The sequence below is a fragment of the Schistocerca piceifrons genome, chromosome 8 (assembly GCF_021461385.2).
Source record: "Schistocerca piceifrons isolate TAMUIC-IGC-003096 chromosome 8, iqSchPice1.1, whole genome shotgun sequence".
Classification (NCBI taxonomy): domain Eukaryota; kingdom Metazoa; phylum Arthropoda; class Insecta; order Orthoptera; family Acrididae; genus Schistocerca; species Schistocerca piceifrons.
The window spans coordinates 135385330-135400516 of NC_060145.1; the positions used below are offsets into that span (position 1 = coordinate 135385330).

General features: G+C 46.3%; 1 protein-coding gene across 1 annotated transcript in view; it reads right to left on the bottom strand.

The window, feature by feature from the left end:
- LOC124711750 (UDP-glycosyltransferase UGT5-like) overlaps positions 1–15187 on the bottom strand; it is a 121940-nt gene that overhangs the window by 69462 nt on the left and 37291 nt on the right. The window contains exon 2 of the mRNA XM_047241963.1: positions 7774–8014. Within this exon, the coding sequence (XP_047097919.1) occupies positions 7774–8014 (241 nt within the window). The remainder of the gene's footprint in view (positions 1–7773; positions 8015–15187) is intronic.

The following is a 15187-nucleotide window of genomic DNA, read 5'->3' on the forward strand; positions in this document are numbered from 1 at the left end:
TAGTTGTTGATAGACATAAATCTGACAATTTTGGAATTGAACCTTTTCTTTAGGAAGGCTTCAGAAAAATAAGAAAAAAAGCTATCCAGTTCCTTGACGACTTTCAAATAAAGCATGAAAACATGAGAGCCTCTGCCACGTCCAGTGATCGTTCATCATATCTTGGCGAAAAACACGGGGGTTAGTATCGTTATCACACGCGACTACATAGTGGGCATAGTGTCTGGGAAGCCATACGATCGAAGTAGTCTTCGTCCGGGGGAAAACGGAGAAGTCTGGACTCTGAAGAAGTTCAACCGAGAAGGCAGCTTCAGTTGATTTGTTAAGGAAGGTCAGATGGCGGCGGATTCAGTGCCAGCGTTCTCGTCCACAAGAGAAGTCTTTTGGGTAATGTATCAGGCTGATGATACGCGTCGCATAGACCAGTCGGAATGAGACCAATGCAATGGAGGCGTTCGTTAGTTGGGATCAGATTTTGAGTGACCCTATACCACGGTGAAGTGACTTTTATCGGGAGAACAGGAAGACACGTGAAAGCATACCGTTTTCCGTGATATTAATGGCGCGGCCATTTCAACTGGGGAGAGGGATTTTTGTACTCCTCGAAAACGCAAAGATCTAGTTGTAATGCGTGTTAATGATAAAATGTTGACTCCTAGAAAATTTATAAAATTCACGTATGTGTCACAATTTAGATTTGATCCGGCCAACATCGGCAGGAAGAGGCAGACTGGCCGGTCGAAGACACGAAAATCAGCGAGATCTAATAGAATGAGTACATGGTGAAATGTTACACGGTGTAAACAATGTTGAAGCCTTCTCTCTGATATTGGGACGGGACATCGCAAACACTTTATATCGAAATCGAAAAATTTTTCCAGAGGAAACGACGACAGTTTCATCAATTTTCGCGTCATCATCGGGGGGGGGGGGGGGGCAGGAATATTTGTGCAACACAGTACACTTTGCTGAAAATGTAGGAATCTCCGCATTTCGTGAAGAAGACTAGGGGAACGGCAGTCGAATTCACGAATTGACCCTTGAATTCGATTCGTCACATACTGCCAATTGATTGCAGCCCTAAGATCTGTGGCCTGTAGGCCATGAACAGAAAACGTGTTGAAAACCCCACAATGGTAGCAGTATAACGGTACAGCCTCCCCAGGACTCATATGAAATGTCCGATACCACCTTTTGTTTTATATGCATCCGGATAGTTGTCAGACAATTCAGTGCTTCCTAAGGCCTTGCATGTGTGTCTATATCATTCTCTCGTATTAGATTGAAAAACTTTATATTCATTGTGAAGGCGTGTGGAATGTTCTGGAAGGACCCGCGTTGTCGTAATTATCGGTGTATTGTTGTCATTGATAAAATTATGTACATATACTAAATTAAGTAACTGATAGAGAAATTGAAGTAAAAAGTCCTTAGAAAGAAATAACTAGAGTCTGCAGAGATGTTAATATGAAGAATCAGTGCTTCTAATTAACAAAATTAGACTCTAAAAATCCAGTAACCTTAGACCTCACTATCTTGAGAAACAGCTTAAAAGTTATTACCAAGCGATGTATTTTCATTTGGTATTTATTTTTATGTCTTCCTCTGTAATTAATATTCTTTGTAATTACATTTCAAATTTACTCTCCAGTTGTTTACATCTCAGTTTACCAATTTCCAGAATTTGTGGCGTTATTTTTACAGTACATGACATGTAACAAATGATTACCTATTCAAATATGTACATGTCCTTTGAGCCCTACTATTTAGTATGTCGTATGGTTGCCATGCACTGCAATTAGAGCTGCTATACGCCGTGGCATTGAATAAATAAGGTTCTGAATACGTTCCTGAGGGGTTTCCCTCCACGCAGTTTGTATCCGAGCCCACAAATCCGTGACACCAGTTACTGGAGGACCGTGACGCACCAGGTGCCGACCGACATATCCCAGACATGTCTGATGGGCGGCATGTCTGGCGAACGTTCAGGCCAAGGAAGCAATGGTACCGTCGCTCTTCGAAAGCGGCCTGTACATCCCTCGCAATATGTGGCTGGGCATTGTCCTGTTGAAATGTGGCCAGTGGAGATGCCTGAATCAGGGGGAGTACCTCAGGCTCCACAACCTCCGTTAGGTACCGGTTGCTGTTCGAAGTACTCTCAATACGTACGAGGCGAGATCGGTTGTTGTAACCAGTGGCGCCCCAGACCATCACACCTGGTGTGGGTCCGCTATGGCGCTCCACAATGCAGCCCTCTAGTACACGCTCACCACGGTACCGCCGAACACTTATGCGGCCATCACTGTAGGACACGTTGAGGCGGGACTCGTCCGAAAAGATTACATGTTGCCACTCAGCACCCCAGTGACGGTGTTCACGTGCCAATTGCAGTCGGAGGAGTTTGTGATTTCTGGACAATGGAAGGCGACGTAATGGCATGTGTGCAATCAGTCCAACCTGCAGCAGGCTGTGACGAACCGTCGGTGCAGACAAGTTCACACCAGCTGCAGTGCCAACACTTTGGATGTCGCTGTACGGTCCGTAATGGCCATACGGTCAAGATGACTCTCATCCCGTGCTGTGGTCTTGTTCCGTGGTCCAGTTCCCACTCATCGCTGCCAACGACCTCCCTCTATCCACTGCTTCCACACACTCATCACTGTCGTAGCAACATGCCCTGTGTGAGCCGAAATGTCACGTTATAACAACCCTGTTTCCCGATCACTCTGCCCTGTTCGAACTCTCTCACATACTGGCACTCACTGTATTGTTTCCACCTCGTCTGCACCGACTGCACTGGGAGCAACACCGACCTTGTTGGACCGACACGAGAGGGCTCTGCTCGGCCTACGTGTACCCCATCTCGCTGCAAAACGTATCACATATTTCTTGCACATCCGGCACCACTTCCACCAAGGGTGGCGCCATTTGAGTAATTCCTTCTCGGTGTTGCACTTTTCACAAACGCAGCGTAGGTAGTCTGGCTTTTAATGCAAAATGTCGGGCTAAATAAAACGCCAAATCCGGTTTTTCTATTTTTAGATCTGGCAAATCTAATTCTGTATTACTTCTTACTATTACCCATGAATGTAAGATGTGACTTGCTTAAGATGTTCACAACTTATCTTGTAATTGGCCAATTATTTTTGGGTTATTTCTCTGGACAATAAGAACTGCCTTTCATTCATCCATATTTAAAGAAAGCTGCCATTCTAAAATGAAATTTGCACTCTACAGCGGAATGTGCGCTGATACGAAACTTCCTGGAAGATTAAAACTGTGTGCAGGACCGAGACTTGAACACGGGACCTTTGCCTTTCGCGGGCAAGTGCTCTACTAACTGAGCTACCCAAGCACGGCTCACGCCCCGTCCACTCGACGAGGTACTGGCGGAATTAAGGCTGTGAGGACGGAGCGTGAGTCGTGCTTGGGTAGCTCAGTTGGCAGAGCACTTGCCCGAGAAAGGCAAATGTCCCGTGTTCGAGTCTCGGTCCGGCACACAGTTTTAATCTGCCAGGAAGTTTCAAAGCTGCCATTTATCACACAAAGTGGAAATTTTGTTCAAATCTTTATGCAAATCCCTACTATCGTGAAACGATGACAATTTACTGTACACACTAGTGTCGAGAACGAACAGTCTCATAGAGCTGCTGATCCTATCTGACAGTGTACGTATGCTGAAATCATTAGGGGTCTTTCTTCCGATATCACATTCTTTTGTATGGGACATCGGCCGTAATGGGTTCTGTTAGTCAAATATTTCTCTAGTCAGTCACGTATCTGCAGAGATACTCCCTATGAGCGTTGGGGGTCGGTAGTGGACGCTGTGGTGCAGTGTGGAACGCCTCTTAAAATAAGGGAGAAGAGCATGGTCGGTGGTTGTGGTTGCCCATCATTTAATCTGGGTTTCACTAGTGGCCCATCATCCGCTGTTGCAATCAATAACAGTCGACACCGACCCGTCCAATGAAACGTATTATCCACAGCAGGGACTGTGTCCAGAATCCAGTTATGGTACACCCGTGATACTGTGGCACATGAAAAGCTGGTGCCTACACATCCTCAGAGGTGGAATGCCTCATACGTCAAGGACACACGACTCACTGCAGTCACACTTTTTGTTATCACTTGGATTACTCATCCTGTCACGCTAATGGCTAATACCACGAGGGACGAAATTCCATTCTATTTCATTCCCCGATTCGGCAGCAATGGTGTCTCTCCAACACTATATTCAAATCAATTTCTCATGAGTTCAACTGTGCAAATACTTGATATAATAGGCGATCAAGAAGTTTCCTTTCAGAATTCGTATACCAATCAGGTAAAATCGCTGTGAGCATTTGGGTAATTATCTCACTGACACATGAAGTTGAAGATCCCCGTTTGGTAAAACAGCGTGTCCTGATGAGTGAAGAAGTCCTTAAGTGCGTGCCGCATATCCTCGTACGACAGCTATTGTCGACCCTTCAGGGCCTTTTTTTTTTTAGACTGAAGGCGTGATGATCTTGTGGGGAGAGATTAGGACTATGAGGCGGATGCTCGAGTTCCTCGCACTCGAGTTGGCTTAACCTTTGCGTTGCAACATTTGTCATACCGTGAAGCAGCAGAACCCCTAGTCGCAGTTTTCCCGAATGTTTCACCTTAATTGCAAATCGTACTTTCTCCAGCATTGCGCAGTACTGGTCCCTAGTGACGGACACAGGCTCCTTGAAATCAATAAGCAATGGACACTGCTAATCAAAGAACAAAATGAGCATCAACTTTCCAGCTGAATGCTGGCTCTTGAACTTGTTGGTACGAGGACACGATGGATGATACCGATGCATCCTCGACGTTGAATTCCGCCCTAATCGCATCATCAACCAAACGCTTGGTGTTATCCATAATGATGATGCTGGCCTCCCAGATTAACTGGCGTCTTGTGTCGAACTGCTACGTGTGTGTAACTTCGCGCACCATTCCACAACAATGGTTTTCGACAGACATGCTGCCCCGCACATATTATTCATTCTGTCAACCGGTGTTTGTTCTTTGGCAACCAAGAAAAGAATAACAGCACGTTGGTCATGTCTGGATGCATTTTGCCGGATTTACCGCACGCTCATCGGAAAGTTACAAACGCCACAACTGTCCTCTTGCCCACATGTAGGTAATTATATAATCGCATAGGAACCATGCGTATATGCTACAGCAGCACCCTCGAAAGGAAAAGCTGTGATCGTCTCTTATATTTCAAGTAAATTATTCTTTCTCTACAAAGACTCTTACAAAGCTTCAAATGATTTGGGTTCTTTTGATTAGCATCGCTGGCTACTGTCGCAGCGCTTCCAATTTAAAGTAGCAGTGACCACTGCAGTCTTTATTGTGACGAAAAAATTTGCAGTGCACTTCATTCAGCCTGTGAGTCCATGTAAGAAATGACAAAATTAATTAAACAGTCATCGAAGATCTGTGAAATCTATCCTGTCAGGGATCACTCGATATTTTTTACGCTACTGACCATTAAAATTGCTACACCAAGAAGAAATGCAGATGATAAACGGGTACTCATTGGACAAATATATTATACTAGAACTGACACGTGGTTACATTTTGACGCAATTTGGGTGCATAGATCCTGAGAAATCAGTACCCAGAACAACTACCACTGGCCGCAATAACGGCCTTGTTACGCCTGGGCATATAGTCAAGCAGAGCTTGGATGGCGTGTACAGGTACAGCTGCCCATGCAGCTTCAACACGATACCACAGATCATCAAAAGTAGTGACTGGCGTATTGTGACGAGCCAGTTGTTCGGCCACCATTGACCAGACATTTTCAACTGGTGAGAGATCTGGAGAATGTGCTGGCCAGGGCAGCAGTCAAACATTTTCTGTATCCAGAAAAGCCCGTACAGGACCTGCAACATGCGGTCGTGCATTATCCTGCTGAAATGTAGGGTTTCGCAGGGATCGAATGGAGGGTAGAGCCACGGGTCGTAACACATCTGAAATGTAACGTCCACTGTTCAAAGTTCCATCAATGCGTACAAGAGGTGACCGAGACGTGTAACCAATGACACCTCATACCATCACGCCGGTTGACACGCCAGTATTTCAATGACGAATACACGCTCCCAATGTGCGTTCACCGCGATGTCGCCAAACACGGATGCGACCATCATGATGCTGTAAACGTTTTGCCATTCGTGCACCCAGGTTCGTCGTTGAGTACACAATCGCAGGCGCTCCTGTCTGTGATGCCGCGTCAAGCGTAACCGCAGCCGTGGTCTCCGAGCTGATAGTCCATGCCGCTGCAAACGTCGTCGAACTGTTCGTGCAGATGGTTGTTGTCTTGCAAACGTCCCCATCTGTTGACTCAGGGATCGAGACGTGGCTGCACGATCCGTTACAGCCATGTGGATAAGATGCCTGTCATCTCGACTGCTAGTGATACGAGGCCGTTGGGATCCAGCACGGATCTTTGGATCTCGACCAACGCGAGCAGCAATGTCGCCATACAATAAACCGCAAACGCGATACGCTACAATCCGACCTTTATCAAAGTCGGAAACGTGATGGTACGCATTTCTCCTCCTTACACGAGGCATCACAACAACGTTTCACCAGGCAATGCCGGTCAACTGCTTTTTGTGTATGAGAAATCGATTGGAAACTTTCCTCATGCCAGCACGTTGTAGGTGTCACCACCGGAGCCAACCTTGTGTGAATTCTCTGAAAAGCTAGTCATTTGCATATCACAGCATCTTCTTCCTGTCAGTTAAATTTCGCGTCTGTAGCACGTCATCTTCGTGGTGTAGCAATTTTAATGGCCAGTAGTGCATTTATCTTTTGGTTGCCATATCCTATTCGGAATTAGCGCTTTATTCATATTGTATTAATTAATGCGTTTGTTACACAGGGTGCTTATAACTCGCTTTAGGTTTTAAGATGTAAAGAAAATATTAACTGAAAGTTAAAGCCAACAAACATGTAAAGGAAATAAGCAGTCATATTAAGATATGATCCTGCAAACAATGGTTACTATTGTAACTATATCTAACTCTTCGCGTTATCATTTATGGAAGAGTCAAATTACTTGTTACCAATGAGCAATTAACTTAAAGATATTGTTTGACAAATGTCGCCGTTGCTTACCGACTTGGGGAATAGAACAGAGTGGTTCGCCAGTCCTTGTGATAGCCATTAGGATGGATGGAAGTTCAGATCAACAGATAGTTCAGTTCTGATTGCAGTCAGACCGTGGCTGCAAGGAAGTTACATTGCTGCATTTCTGATGTAGCGAAACACACACAGGTTTTGTTGCAGTGCTTGCAGTTATCACAATTTCGCGGGAATGGCTCTTAGCACTATGGGACTTAGCATCTGAGGTCATCAGTCTCCTAGAACTTAGAAATACTTAAACCTAACTAACCTAAGGACATCACACACATCCATGCCCGAGGCAGTATTCGAACTTGTGACCGTAGCAGCAGCGCAGTTCCAGACTGAAGAGCCTAGAACCGCTCGGCCACAGCTACCGGCTTTCGCGGAAATGCAGTGAACATGTAGTCCTAAGGTAGCTGTGGTGAGATAATGAAAGCATTTCCATTGCATTTGAGATGGGTCATGGGCTTGATCAGCAGGTAACAGCCCCCACGCCCCTTCACGGGAAGGAGAAGCATTGACTTACCAAGTAGAAGATAGACCGCAATGAGGCGGCTACTGCTTCATGTGACAATAAGAAGTAGTAAATGGAATCCCAGTTGCTTGGAGGTGTGAACCACTTACTGGGCATGATGTCTAGGTTGGCCGCGACAGGCACCATGGTCCAGTTGCGGTGGGGCTCCTTCTCGGCGAGCGGCGTGATGATGGTGACGTGATGGCCCCTGTCCGCCAGCTCCCACATGAGCGCCCGGAAGATGTGCCAGTGGCTCCACGCAGGGATCGGAACGACGTGGAGGATGCGCGCCCCGTGTGCCGCACACAGCAACGAGGCCAGCAGCAGCAGCTGCCGCAACAGCGAGGCCATCTGCAACACAAGGGACGGCCAAATTTGTTTCTCTCTTGTAATGTGTCAGGCAAATCCAACACCTTCCATGAAAACCCTGACATGATAAGCAAATCCAGTAGTATGCCACATAGCTCCCAATAAATCGTGACATTAAATTAACCAAAGTAATACGAGTAACGAGTGAGCAAATGGAATACCACAGACTAACACAAGAATGCCTAATTGCATGTCATACCTTCCCACCATGAGACAGACGCAGTTCCGTGTGGAGAAACGAGAACAGAAGCCGAGAGCAGAACCGTGTTAAACTAGAAGGTCCTTCAATAAGGGACGGACACCCACGTCGCCAGCTAACCTCCAGGACCACCCCCCAGCCCATGTTAAAAGATTGAGCCCTCCAGAAGTACAGTATAGATCTTACGATAACACTAAAAGGGCCACACCAGCTGCAAGTTTTAGTGTGAGACTTTTTCGCGTCTCTGTTAAGTTGCAAACTTTAAAAACATTGCCCCACCACAAAAAGTATAACGTTTCTCATTGTATAGACAGAATTTTTGTAGGCGGAGCTTAAGGTTAACATTGAGACCCTGATTGGTCAGATGAAAACACAGCCAGATAGTTTTTTTGTAACCAACTTCGGTAAATTGTATTAAGGAGAAGTTAGAGAAGAGTTGCTTCGGAGACAGCGAGCTGGATGGAGCTGCGCCGGCCGCCGCCCCCTGACGAACACCGACAAGGTAATGGACGCAAGCGATGCCGCATTTTTGAGTGCATAAGGCTTCACTCAGAACTGCAGAAGTCTCATCTGTTACATCCCCTTTTTACGTAATACTAGTGTCGATCGTCAATTGAAGCTCATGGTATTCACATTTGCTACGTAAGTTAAAATCTGAAACGTGATGATTCTTCTGTTATATAATTATTGAGAAGCCACATCAGCCACTGTAATTTACGACAAGTTAGATAAGTGATTAAAGATAACTGAGGGTCACTGTAGACCATTTTGATAGTTTTCTCTTTTGTGAAACTTAATTTAAACCTAGATTATAGATGTGATATGGCATAGGTCATCCTTCAATCCATTGTAGAACTTGGAAACCCACTCAGGGAATATTCGTTCACATTTTTGTTGAACGCAGTTGGTTTTTATCATCCTGTATTAAAATATTTCCTTTTATCAATAGTGCAATTTATAAACAATGTTTTGTGAGTAGAATAAAATTTCCAGTGGTAAACTTAACTGCTTTTTCGACGTTGTTTTACCAGCTAACTAAAAATAGGAAAGCCTTGAACCCCTTCCACTAAATTTAGTTAGTATTAAGATTCTTTTACAGGGAGTGCAGTGGAGCTGATGCTGAAATTATTAAGTACGAGGGTCAGTCAAAAAGTAATGCCTCCTATTTTTTTTTCTACGTTTAATTGTCAGGAAATTTAAATGCAATTACATAGGTTGAAAACCACAACATTGAGGATCATTTTGTCATTTTTCAATGTAATCTCCGCCCATCTCTACAGTTTTGGTTCATCTTTGAACAAGGGCATGTATCCCAGCATGGTAAAAATCACAGCTCTGCTTCCTAAGCCATTGACGCACGGATGTTTTGACGGCCTCCTCATCTTCAAAATGAATCCCACGATGAGCTTCTTTTAGTGGCCCGAACAGATGGAAGTCTGATGGTGCCAGGTCAGGGCTGTATGGGGGATGAGGCAAAACTTCCCATCCAATTTTGACAATCTCGTCAGAGGTGTGACGACTGGTGTGTGGTCTTGCATTGTCATGCAAAAGAAGAACATCTGCCATTGATTTTGTTGGGCGAACTTGCTGAAGACGTACTTTAAGTTTGTTGAGGGTTGTGACGTATTGAACAGAATTTATTGTGCATCCCTGCTCCAAAAAATCAACCAGAATCACACCCTCTGTATCCCAGAAAACTGTTGCCATAACTTTCCCTGCCGATCGCACAGTTTTGAATTTTTTCTTCCTCGGCGAGCTTGTGTGATGCCACTCCATTGACTGCCTCTTTGATTCGGGTTCAAAAAAATGCACCCATGTTTCGTCCCCGGTCACAATTTTTTTCAGAAACTCATCTCCCTCCAAACGGAAGCGCTGCAAGTGTTGGGAGGCTATTGTTTTCCTTGCCTCTTTATTCTGATCGGTTAACATTCTTGGAACCCACCGTGCACAAACTTTTGAGTACCCCAATTGTTTAATAATCGTGATCACACTGCCTTTACTAAGAGAAATAATGCGACACACTTCATCTGCAGTCACCCGACGGTCACCACGAATGATGTCATCAACTTGCTGAATGTTGTGTGGAGTCACTGCACTCACCGGCCTGCCGCTCCGCTTTTCGTCAGTCAACGGTGTTTGCCCTTCAGCTTCCTTACAACGACGAACCCATCGTCTAACAGTGCTGACATCCACTGTCACAACACCATACACCTTCTTCAGTCTTTCATGAATGCGTATGGGCGTTTCACCTTCTGCATTCAAGAATTCAATCACACAACACTGTCTCAAACGAACATCGATGTCGGCCATCTTACAAACTTCTGCTGTGCTGCCACCTGTTGACACAGAAAGTTACTACTGCAGTGGATTGCAGAAGAAGGTTTGAGGAATGGCGCCAAATTCAAATTTTTCACTTAACTTAATTTCTTTAAGTAGAAAAAAAATGGGAGGCATTACTTTTTGACCGACCCTCGTATTTGGTTATATTATCGCTAGTCTCACTGAACTCTTCTGAACTCTACATGTCATGTGTGGTCTGGCGTCTCCTTACCAGCAACAGATCCCAGGTTCAAACTAGTCAATTCCCTAAAAAACACGCTCAGAGCGTCGTTGCGCGAAAGTGGTAGGGAGACACGACATAGAACAACAGACACCACGCAAAATGTTAGACTCTTACTGCGTTCTCCAAGTAGGACACGCTATCAGTATACAGTTCACAGCTCGTCAGTGATAACATCAAGAAACTGACTTTCTTTTCATATTTTCATTCACTAATGTCTTACAGCTTTGTAATCTGGGGAATTCCTCACCGCGAAAGAATTTGTGTTGTGTACGTCTTCATACACAACGATAAGGAGAGGTGCAATTCAACTATTTGCAGACCTAGGACCTAGATGGTGATTCATCACAAAAATAACATCAGCAGGAAAGAAAAGTTAACACCAATGAGAACTGTGCCGGCGAATGTAACAGAAAGGAGAGTATTTCAAAATTTCTTGAGGATAAAGTAGATGAGAAGCATTTGCAACTAGTGTCTTAATAGTTTAAAATTCATAAACTTAAATTTTCCGCTAAACTGGTGATTGGTGCTAATGACGAAAAAGAGTCCAAGACAGTCTAAAATTTTTTACATGTGAATCGACTATAGTTGATGACGGGAATAGTCTGAAAGCTACAATGTGTCTTGGACATGTATTTGCTGAGAAAGATTGTGTGACATGCGACAGACTCTTGATGGTTCAGTAGCAATACTACGAACTTCCTACGAAAGTAAAGAGGGTTTCATCTCAGATTTCAAAGAATTAAAAGCTTTACTGACAAACAAAAGATGAACAGACTTAAAATTAGTGTATGGAGAAGCGATCAGTGTGATCAGTAACTAACCTGAGGAAATTATTCTAGCTAGTTTTGGTTATAGGTAAAGTGAGTGGAGAGATCAAAATCTGTCTTTACCGCCACTCATTGATTATATTAGAACTGAAAGGAAGATGATACAGATAAGCCTGAGACTGGATTCAGTCTCCGCTGAGGAAGCTGGTAGTACAGTTACTTGTTTCAGCCATCTGGGAGACGCCGACATGACGTTTTGAAACAAGTTCTCGTAGAACAGATCAACTAAAATCACTCAACAGAGGAAAGACAATTGGACCTCCGTTCCTAAAAGCACTACGGTAAAATTTTCGCCAATTCTATTTGCAGTCTGTGGTATGTCGGTGGAGCAAAGAAACGTCCCAAGGGATTCGCGATTGAATGAGTGAATTGGAGAGGTGGGCTGCAGAGTAGTGCGGCAACTGTCATCACAGAAAAACTGGACAGGAGCAAACATGATTACTGAACAAGGTAACGAATCAAACAGGACATTTAATTAACTTCTAATTCTTCGAGACCAATTACAAATACTGTTGCAGGAATTTGAGTCGCCGGCCGTTGTGACCGAGCGGTTTTAGGCGCTTAAGTCCAGAATCGAGCTGCTGTTACGGTCACAGATTCGAATCTTGCCCCAGTCGTGGATCTGCCATGTCCTTAGGTTAGTTAGGTTTAAGTAGCTCTAAGTCTAGGGGACTGATGACATCAGCTGTTAAGTCCCATAGTGCTTAGAACCATTTTCTTTGAACTGGAGTCCAGCTCAAAGTCCACAAGGTTGGTTGGTTTGTGGGACTCAAGGGACCAGACTACTAGGGCCATCGGTCCCTTTTTCCACGAACTTTAAACATCCACAAAGAATACGAACACACAATGGAGATGACAAAAGACGACACAGGACAAGAAAGACACAGGCAGAGACCAGAAAAAAGGAATTAAAATCACACAGAGTGTGACAGTGGTTGGCCGACCATAGAAACAAAAAAGGAAAAGCCAATCACCAAGAAACGCACTAAAAACCCCAGTCTAAAATCGTAGGCTAAAGGCCAGACTCAACACAAAAAAAGGACAAACACTTAGATCAAGCGATAAAAGCCCCTTGCACGAATAAAACTTGAAACATAATCTGCCATCGCAGTGTCATCTGATAAAACTGCAGGAAGCGTATCAGGCAGCGCAAACGTCTGCCTGAGCGGAGTTAAAAGCGGGCAGTCCAACAAGATGTACACCACCGTCAAAGCTGACCCGCAACGACATAAAGGTGGGGCCTCGCGGCGCAATAAATAGCTGTGCGTTATCCAGGTATCGGTCTTCAGCAAGGTCCTGGAATCTATCCTCACCCGCCGCATCCACCAGCATCTCCGCCAGCACCGCCTCCTTCCCGTCACCCAATGTGGCTTTCGGCCATCCATCTCTTCCGACGACCTTCTCCTTCACCTCACTCATCTCCTTTCCAAACAGCTTAATTCCCGTCGCTGTGCAATCTTCCTCTCCCTGGACCTCGAACGTGCCTATGACCGCATATGGCATTCCGGTCTCCACTTCAAGCTCCAAACCTTCGCCCTTCCCATTAACTACGTCCGTCTGATCGGCTCCTTTCTCTCCCGCCGTCCTTCCTATGTCACCGTCCATAACTCAGATCCCTACACCTTTTTCCCCTCTGCCGGTGTGCCCCAAGGCTCCATCCTCTCCCCCCTTCTGTACCTTTTGTACACGGCGGACATGCCGCCACCGTCAGCCCCCGTCCATCTTCTCCAGTTTGCTGATGACACCGCCTTCCTTGCCCTTGCCCCCACCCTACAGCGCTCCCAATACCTTCTCCAATCCCATCTTGACCGGTTCACCGCTTGGTGCAACCAGTGGTTGCTCAAGGTCAATCCCTCCCAAACCCAGGCGATCATTGTAGGCAAAACCACCCCTTCCTTCCGCCTCCTTGACTTCTACATCACCATCTATGGCCGTCCTATCGCCCTCACTCCCACCCTTAAGTGCCTTGGCATCACCCTCGAACGTCGCCTCTCTTGGACTCCCCACCTCCGGACAATCCAAGCCAAGGCACGCTCCCGACTCAGTCTCCTCAAGCTCCTCTCCGGCTGTACGTGGGGTCTGGATCCCTCCACCATCCTCCACACCTATAAATCCCTCATCCGCCCTATCCTTTGTTATGCCCATTCGGCTTGGATCTCCGCCCCCCCTCCCTTTTATAAATCCCTCCAAATCCTTGAACACCATGCTCTCCGCCTTGCCTATCGCATCCGTCTCCCCCACGCGGATCCTGTATGATCTCATCCCCTTCCCCCACCTCCTCCTTTTCCTTGAAAGGATACGGATCCTGTACACCTCCCATAAACTCGACCCTAATCACCCGCTCGTCTCCCCGATCCTCACCCACCCCCGCCCGCTGCCGCGCCTGTATTCCCATGTCCCACCCGGTCCCCATCTCTCAACCCTCCTTACCCTCTCCCAAGGTGGCTTCCGCCAGCTCCCCCTCCCTGATGATGTCCTCCTCCCCTGCATCTACCCCTCCTATCAACTTTGATCCTCCCCCCCCCGCCTCCTGTGTCCTTTCCTTTAGGCACCCTCCCTTTCCCTTCCCTTCTCTTTCCTTTCCCCCCTCCCTCCTACCCTCTCCCCCAGGCTTCCCCGCCCCCTTCCTCCCTCCCCCTCTCTCCTTTGCCCATGGCATCTCTGCTCTCCCCTCTCCCATTTCCCCTTCCTCCTCCTCCACCTCCTCTCTTGGCAGGTCCCCGGACTCGTACACGCTCAGTGAACATTCGCACGCCGGAGATCATCGCCATCAGTGTTTAGTGTGTGTGCATCGTTTTGTGTTTCGTGCAGTTACAACTCAACTGTTCACATGTGCCGTCGCCGTTCTCCGTGTTTTGTGCGCCGTGTCTCCAAGTGTTAGTGTTTTTTTTTTTTCATCCAACGTGAACGGCTTCTTGTTTATTGTTTTTTTGTATCTCCATTTTTTGCCCGCCGTTTTTTGTATTGTATATATCACCTCTCCGTCCTGTTTATTGTTCCACTTAAGGCTGAAGAGCAGCGTACTATGCTGCTGACAGCCCGCCTGTATAGGTGTTTAAAATTACAATAAAGGAAAAAAAAACCAGGTATGGCCAATGCGCAGCCGGCTGAGGACAACAGAGTCCTTACGAGAGACCCGCAAGGAGGAGCGCCAAGCTCCGGTAGCCCGAAGTTTGTTGGGTGAAGGAAGGGTGCGCCATTCTTCACCCCAGGTGCGAAGTACCTTCTGCCGCAAAACTGACCTGAGGTCACTCTCCGAAAGGCCAATCTCCAAGGCTGGTGCACCGACAGCCTGTTTGGCCAGCGTGTCAACACGTTCATTTTCCGGGATGCCGAAATGACCTGGGGACCACACAAAGACCACAGAGCGGCCGGAGTATGGAGGGACCACTGGATAGCCATCACCAGGCGAGAGCGAGGGAAAAAGTCCACGAGGAAGAGTCTCTCTCTACTAAAGCACGAACTGCAAAGACAGAGCCCTGACCAGGCGGCTTCTGCGTGGTATTACATTGGGAAGGGCCTCTGAGCGCGATTGGACTGACGCACTGCCACAACCGTCCTATATT